Source organism: Colobus angolensis, unplaced genomic scaffold, assembly GCF_000951035.1.
Source record: "Colobus angolensis palliatus isolate OR3802 unplaced genomic scaffold, Cang.pa_1.0 Scaffold21, whole genome shotgun sequence".
In the NCBI taxonomy this organism is placed as follows: domain Eukaryota; kingdom Metazoa; phylum Chordata; class Mammalia; order Primates; family Cercopithecidae; genus Colobus; species Colobus angolensis.
Window position 1 is genome coordinate 8,876,478 of NW_012115266.1, and position 7,842 is coordinate 8,884,319.

Sequence of the window (7,842 nt, forward strand, 5' to 3'; positions counted from 1 at the left end):
TCCCTATGGGTTTCCACCGCCTCCGGGGCCTGCCTGGCCTGGGTATTAGACGTACTCCTGGCCCTTGGCCCCTCCCTAGTCCCACCCACGCTCAACCTTTGGCCCAGCCATCGCCGAGATTCGAGGGTCAACTGGAAGTGGCGTTGGTGCTCCCTGTGGACTTGCGTTGGCACCCAGAGGCCTTGGAGGGACAAGGCACTGGGCAGTGTGACTGGTCACAGCACTTGCTGGCCTTCTGGCCGGAGGTCCTCCTGGAAGCCCCTACTTTCAGTGCTTGGCTGCAGCGGTGCTAGCCAGGCTGGAGTCCCGCACCTCTCGCCGGTGTCTGTGTGAGTGAGCGTGTGCGCACATTTATGAGCGTCTACTTGCGGCTGCGCTCAGGGCCGTCTGAACCCAGTGCAGAATTATCTCGATGAGGAGGCCCCGGGTCTCCAGCCTCTCCGTCTCCCCTGGGGTTTGGCGTATTTGACGTGGAGCCCCATGCCAAGGGATGCAGCTGTTGGTGTCTGTCCAGTCCAGTCAAGGCTAGCCTGCCCACGCACTGTGGCAGGGGTTGGATTGGAGGGAGAGAACAGAGTTGGGAAAAACAACAGGTTTGAGTCCTGTAAAGCCATAATTTAACTCCAGTACCTGATGTCAGACAAGCTTGACCTGTGTCCTGTTTGAGTGGCGGCAGCGCCAGCGCAGCAAGAAGGCTGGGGGTCGTGACGGTTGTCCCCAGACCTTGCTTGCACTATTTGGAGAACCCAGGGGGCTGCCTTGGGCCCTCTGGCCAGAGGGAAGGGAGCAGCTCTAGCCCTGGAGATTGTGGTCACATTGGGGCTCGTTTAGGAGTGGAGGGCCAGGTCACCTCCCCAGCCACCCTTCTCTCCTCTGGGACCCCCCACTTGAGGGTGACTTTGCCCGAGGCCCACGCATCCATCCACTCCTTTAGTGCCTTGAATCTCATTCACAAGCAGCCCCCTCCCTTTCCCTACCCTTCCCCTCACTCCTTCGATGTAATCCTTCCACCCCCAGTGTCCATCCTAAGGCATCAAAAGAGGCCCTAACGTAACTTCCCAAATGGTGCTTTTTAAAAAACACCATCACTACATTAGGGGCAGTTTTCTCGCACCTCCCTGTCTTCAGAATGTAAAGGGTGGGGATTATGGCTCTGTTTAATATGCAGCCCCCTGCACTGTGGGGTTTGGGGCATGTTCAGTAATAAGAATGAAGACAATAGACAAAGGGGTGTGATGAGTGTTAACTTGGTTGTTCCAGAGGTAAACCAGGTCTCAGGGAAGAGCCTGGAGCTGCTATTGCTTAGGAAGTTGTACGTGCCTTGAAATGTCCACTACCTGAGGACCCAGCGTCTGGTGGGCCCGGGGCTGCTGGGGCCAAGGAGGGACCTTGACCTTCTGGTGCCTGCCCCTCCCCGGCCTACGTGCCATCTGCGTGACGCTCGGTCAGCGGTGCCGGTTCTTTACCAAATGTGCTTGCTTCTCCTAAGTTATTTATAAAGAGAAATCACTAATGGACTCTACTGGTTTGAGTGCTTCTGAGCTGGATGACCGCCCGCCCGTATGTTTATATAATTAATTGCCATAATAAACTTCGATGAGTCACATGTGGTGTGGTGTTGGTGGGTTTGAGTGAAGACGTGGCTGCATGTGGGTGCCTTGATTTCTTCTGTGGCCTTCAGATCGTGCTCTCTGGAGGGGCCTCTGTGATTCACGTCCCAAACCCCATCCGTCTGGATGTCAGCCCTCCCCTGCCTGCTCACCCCAGGGCTGGCCCTGGGAGCATTTACCTTCCCTCTCCGGCTCTTCCTCTTTCTCTCTTAGCGGTTTTCCTGTTGGAGCCTGCGTTTTGCCTTGTCCTGGACCGAGAGCAATGGCGTGTTTCCCTCTCCGGCTCTTCCTCTTTCCCTCTTAGCGGTTTTCCTGTTGGAGCCTGCGTTTTGCCTTGTCCTGGACCGAGAGCAATGGCGTGCAAGGCCACAGGATGCCACGAGGGGGCGTCTGGTCCTCAGCCCGCTCGGGAGGTGCCGTGATCCTGCCACCTGCCGGAGTGGCGGGACGTCGGCATGTCAGCCTGTCCGAGACCCATCTAATTCTACCCTGGGCTTGCAGGATGTGCTCAGAGGGACAGCGGGCCGCTAAACTGGCTGCGGCACCAACGGTCTTCTAGGCCTTGGCCCAGCCTGCCTCCCTCCCCAGCGTCGCCCTGAGCTCTGCTGCTGAGCTGCCTATCCCGCGGCTGGGGAGGGCGTCCAGCTCAGCAGGAAGGGCAGCTTCGAGGGAGTCCTTAGACCGGACTTCTAACAGTCCCTCAAGTCCGCCTTCCGCCTCTCCTTCCCTGCAAGGTGACAGGGGTGGCCGCCTGCGGAGGATGCCTAGAGATGCCCTGAATCGCTAGTGTTAAATACTCAGCAGGGCTGCAGGCTGTGCTGTGCTTTCAGGCGCATTATCTCCTGGAGTCTTCGCAACAGCCCTTTCATCCCCAGTTTAAATGGGAGGAAACCACAGGGCGGGTGGTTCGGTGAGCATGTTGCACAGCCTTGGGAGGAGGTGGGACTTGGACTGGGTCGGTTGGATTTCAGAGGCTGCAGGGGTTCCTCCCCACTGCCTTGGTGGTGCCAGAAGTGCCTCCCGAGGACAGAGTTGAGAGTCGCTGGGCTCCGGTCAAATGTTTACTGCCCTTCACCCCCAGCTGAACTCTGGCCTTGCCTTGCAGGTGTCCAAGGCTGAGGACGCAGGACATCAGGGACAGCTGGAAGCAATTTGGCTTTGTAGGAAGAGGCTGCAAATCTCCCTCTAGGCACATAGGTCACTTGCCTTGGGTTGGTGCCAGAGTGGTGGCAGGGGACACGGAGGGGCCGACTTTCTAAGAAAGGACCGTCATGAGCTGCCTCAGCTGGTCAGCCCGCATGTCCCACCCTGTGCTCTTTGCCTCCTGCTCTCCCTGGCCACCTCCCTCAGAGGGCAGCACACACGGGCGCTCCTCGCGCCTCCCTCCCTGCATCCCTGGGAGATCACTGGCTGCCTTTCACCAGACTACAGTGGGCCTCCCGCTGCAGGGGGACAGACCCTAAGCATCAAATTTAGAGTCTCTAGATTCCTAGCTTAGGACACTGCTGTGCTGGATGTGGTGAGGCCATATGAATGTCACGTCCTTACAGCTCTCTCTTCTTCTCCGTACTCCCAGATCCCTGGGTGCAAGGTAACTTTTTTTGTTTTGAGAGAATCTCACTCATCTGGCTCCCAGGCTGGAGTGTATTGGCGCCATCTTGGCTCACTGCAACCTCCATCTTCCAGGTTCAAGCGATTCTCCTGCCTCAGCCTCTTGAGTAGCTGGGATTACAGGTGTGTGCCACCATGCCTGGCTAATTATTTGTATATTTAAACAAATAGTGTTCAAAAAAAAAAAAAAAAAAAAAGCCTGTTGCCCAGGCTGGAGTGCAATGGCAAGATCATGGCTCACTGCACCCTCATTCCTGGCCTCAAGTGATCCTCCTGCACCAGCCTCCTGAATAACGGATTACAGGCATGTGCCTCCATGCTCAGCGAATTGACAACTTTCTTTTTGGTAGAGATGGGGTCTCACTTTGTTGCCTAGGCTGGTCTGGAACTCCTGGCTTCAAGCAATCCTTCTACATTGGCCTCCCAAAGTGCTGGGATTACAGGCATGAGCCACCATGCCCGGCCACGTGACGATGTGAACCTAATGTGCTAGAATCGGGTTGCACGCCCACACACTCATTGGCCAGGTCACATGATTTACCCAGGAACATAATTTGCTTCAGGGAATGGGCAGAGTTTGAGAGACACACAGGTGAGCGGAAGGGGTGGCCCTGCTCTAGCAGGTTGCTGGAATGCAGGAATGGGGAGTTGTCCAGGTCACGGAAGTGTGTCCTCCACAGCCGGGGGAAATGGACAGCAACCACCTGAGCACTGGCTGGGGGAGCAGTGGGTTGCCTTCACTAGCCAAGGCAGGAACTCAGCAACGACACCTTGAAGACTAAAATGCTTGTATTCCATTGCATCACCAAACATCTTTTTGAAATGCATCACCCAAGTCAGCCACCCCTTGAAAAACAGTTTTCTAAAGACTCATTTCTCCTCAACTAAACTCTTTATTTTTGGTTTGGTTTTTAAGTAGGCCATGGTTGCTTTGAGGCCACTGTATAGTGGCCAAACTATAGATGAAAGAGCTTTTATTAAAAAAGGCACTGATGGGAGACACTAGCTGCCCCGGATCCTTTGCCCTCCCTAAGAGCAGCCTCTCAGTTCCCTTTTGAGGAGCCCCCTCACCTCCACCAGATATGGGAAGAGAATGGGGTCCCTGTTTCTGGATTCCCAGCATGGTCAGGGGAAGATCTATGACCCGGGCTTGGCCACGGGGGCTCTCAAGGCAAGGCCTGGTTGGAAGGTGGTGGTGGTGCGTAGAAAGCTGAGCAGATTCTGGGATTACCCCACCTCATGTCCTAGTAACTTCCCTTTGCTCTTCCAGACTTAGATTCTGTGGCTTGGACCATTGATGCCTATGCTCTCAGAAGATACAGCATCAAATGGTGGGGAGAAAGGCCCCGTCCTCAAGATGTGTTCCCACATTGCTTCACCTTCTTAGGGAGCCGCCGCAGTGAGCTCCGCATGGCGTCTCCCTTGATCAGACCTGAGACTCCTGGGTAGACTTCCCCTTCTCACTTGTAGTTAAGGAAGCCCAGGTCCCACTGGATTAGGTGTATGTCCAAGATCTCTAAGTACTAGAGGAGTCTGTTTTAGTCAAGGGAGTTATTTAAACCAAAGGAACATGACCAGCCCCACCTCTGACTCTTGGGTTAGAAGATGAACTGTGGTGGGCTGATACTACCTCAGCTTGGGACGTTTAATTGCTGGGTGAAGCCAAAAACCAAGTTGGTTAAGGTTTACTAGGCACCCCTTTGCACAGGGCCCTGGCTGGCACTGGTGCCCTGTGGGCTTGACAGCTGGTGGTCCCTGCTCTCTGGAGAGGAAGGTGTCTTTAGATAAGGGGGTTGGGGAGGGGAGTCGCAAGACAGAGGGAGTGGGGTGAGGCTGTGGGTCACTCTGGCTGGCAGCTGCGGTGAACGCACCGAGCTGTCTTTGTGCTCAGGTGAGCAGCCTCTGACCACCACGGCTGCAGAGGTCCCCGGGAATCCTCTTCTTGTGCCTCCCCTGAGGGATCCGCAGGGGTGGAGGCTGCACAGAAGAGGCCGGAGCGCTTGAGTTGTCAGGAAGGAGGAAAAGCACTACTTACAAAGAACTATTCAAAATGCAGTCGCCCAGCTGTGAGCTTCCTTGTCACTGCTTACCAGGGACAGAGTCTGAGAAGAAAGCCGATTTCACTCAGGCGCCCGCTCCCCAGCAGGCAGGGAAAGGCGTCCCCCTTCAGACACCCCCAAGTCTCTAGTTGGAAGGCTGCTTGTTTTGGGGCTCTGCCCACCACAGCTTCCACGCGTGGAGGGGTGGCCGAGCTGTTGCGCAGCAGTGTGAGCTGGCCTGCCATTTGGAGCAGCACCTGCCACTTCCTGTCTGGAAGGCTCCTGGCCTCTGTCCATGTTCTGGCCAGGGTAGAAATAGGGACATCATTTCAAGTGAAGAGCGGACAGTTTTCTCAGGACAAGCAGGTCTGGCTCTTGGCTTTTTGCTCCTGGATCCCAGTTCTGTGGGGTGAGAAGGAAACGTGTTAGAGGAAGACACTGCAGAGGTGATGCAGGGAGGTGGGGGACAGGACCCATGCTTTGGGCTCCATCTTGGGGATGGCTGCTGTCCTGAGCGGGGGGCTCCTCCTCCCCACTGACAGGTTGGCAGCTCTAGAGGGGTGTGATTACATCATGGAGCTCTTGGGGACTCTGCCTGTGTGGCCTTCCGCATGGAGTTTAAGAGTTGATTGTTAAAGTCCATGATTCCTCTGCTCTAGTTGTCAAACCAGCTCGTGTAACCTAAACAGCTGACATTTGTCTTATCCTTTACAAGAATCAAGATGCTGGGGGTCCCCTATTCATGTATGGGCAGGGTGGGACTGAGGGGAGGCACTGAGTGGCTGCTGCTCACCCCCAGGACTGTGGGGGACCCCGGGGTGCTGGGGTCAGGCTGGAGACAGGCTCACCGTTACAGCCTCTGAGCCCCGTGCAGGTCGTAGTCACTGTCGGAGGAGTTGTCAGGCTGTGTGGAGGAGCGATGCAGAGCTCCTTCCAGAGCTGGGGAAAGAAAGGACGCTGTTTGCGGAGGGTTTGTGACTCCACAGAGCCCCTTGGGTCCTAGAGCCGCTGCCCACAGCGGGTTGGAAGATCACAGGGGCTTTATGAGCCGGTGACAGCCCCGGTATCTGTTTTGATCAAATCAGCCAAACGTTCACTAATGATGCTGAACTCCAGGCTCCCTGGGGCTTAATTGGTAACGGCCAGTCAGGGAGCCTTTAGTGCAGCGCTCCTGCAGCCCACTTAATGGCTCTCTTCTGGCCCGGAGGAATCCAAGGGGCCTCATTTACCATCCAGGCCCCACCAAGGCCCTGCAGCGAAACAGGCCCATTAGGTCACAGCAAGGCTGGGGTTGATGGCTTTCTGAGTGCATTCTTCTCTCCAAATGAGTAGTTCATGGTCTCAGACAGGACAGCTGGGGCCTGTAAAGGCTACATCCCTTCCACACCCCTGCTGCATCCTGCGACGTTTGATCCCCCTGCGCCCCGGGGTCTCCCTTCTCTCTTTGGGCCATCACCCCACCTTCAAGGGCATCACGTGACCTGCCTTGGCGGCCTGCTCCAGCCCTGCCTGCGTGCCTGGGAGCACCCACTGGTGCTTACCTGGGTAAGCTGACAGGCGGGAGTTCCTGGGAGGTTGGCTGTATTCGTTATCCACATGGGAGGCTGTGGGGTTCTCAACATGGGACCGGATGGTCGCTGTGTGGTTGCGATGGAAAGACACTGGGCAGATGGTAGGAGACAGTGTCATTAGACTTGTGGCTGTGTCCTCCGCCTCCTTCCCCAGCAGGTGCCCAGAACGTTAATCTCCTATTCCCATGATGTAGTGGGGAGAGGGCAAAGGCACTCACAGCCCCTTCAGTGCCTCCCCCTCTCCTCTCTTCCCGGGAGGTTCGTGCTAGCAGGGTCAGCAGCAGACTTTGAGAGCAGGTTTGGGAACCAGCAATCTGACTGACGGGGTGGGGCCTTCCGTGAGTCAGTCATCAAGCATTTGCCAAGCAGGAGACTGGAGCACAGGTGACAGGACAGATATGCTCCCTGCCCTCCAGGAACTGAGGGTCTGTATGTTATTAAGCAAGGCTGGGCAACACAGAGCCTGCTTGAAGGATTTGGCCCTGGACTTGGGAAGGAGGAAGAAGGTGGAAGGGGAGGCAGGAAGAGCGCCATGTCTCCATCCATTAGGGTGTCTCTGGCTGTGGCTGGAAGGAGGGAGGATGAAGACCAGGGATGGTGTTGGGCCGGCTGCACCAAAATGTCCTAATACTGGCCCTGTAAGTTGTTCTATGATAAAAATAGCTTGGACAGCCCTTCTTAATGGATCCTTGCTTTGGAGATGGGCAATACAAAAATGCCCATTAAGGTTCTGAGAAGTCCTGAAATAGCCATGCTTAGCTGTGCCTAACTCGTGGTTTTCCAGATCTGTGGATCAGGGAGGTCTCTTTTGTGAGTGCTGCCTGTTAACATCCACTGGCCACTGTGTTGGGGAATACTGCTGGAGGAGGCGAACGCTGTTGGGGACCCTAGAGATGAGGCGAGGCACAGAAGGGATACCATGAGATGTTTCTACACTCTGAGGCTTCAGTGGTAGAAACCGCCCAGCCATCTGCCCGTCAAGAAGCCGCCGCCCTCCCTGGTGTGGGGACG

The 7,842-nt window shown here is 55.8% G+C and overlaps 2 protein-coding genes across 2 annotated transcripts in view; one reads left to right on the top strand and one right to left on the bottom strand.

The window, feature by feature from the left end:
• Positions 1–1,606, top strand: part of VPS37C (vacuolar protein sorting 37 homolog C (S. cerevisiae)) — a 9,098-nt gene extending 7,492 nt beyond the window's left edge. Inside the window, 2 exon segments of the mRNA XM_011942795.1 lie at positions 655–1,029; positions 1,032–1,606. Of these exon segments, the coding sequence (XP_011798185.1) occupies positions 655–1,029; positions 1,032–1,135 (479 nt within the window). The 3' untranslated portion in view covers positions 1,136–1,606.
• Positions 1,607–4,094: 2,488 nt separating this feature from the next.
• CD5 (CD5 molecule) overlaps positions 4,095–7,842 on the bottom strand; it is a gene marked incomplete at its 5' end in the record, with an annotated part of 10,034 nt that continues 6,286 nt past the window's right edge. The window contains 3 exons of the mRNA XM_011942796.1: positions 4,095–5,662; positions 6,109–6,199; positions 6,802–6,921. Coding sequence (XP_011798186.1) covers positions 6,111–6,199; positions 6,802–6,921 — 209 coding nt within the window. The remainder of the gene's footprint in view (positions 5,663–6,108; positions 6,200–6,801; positions 6,922–7,842) is intronic.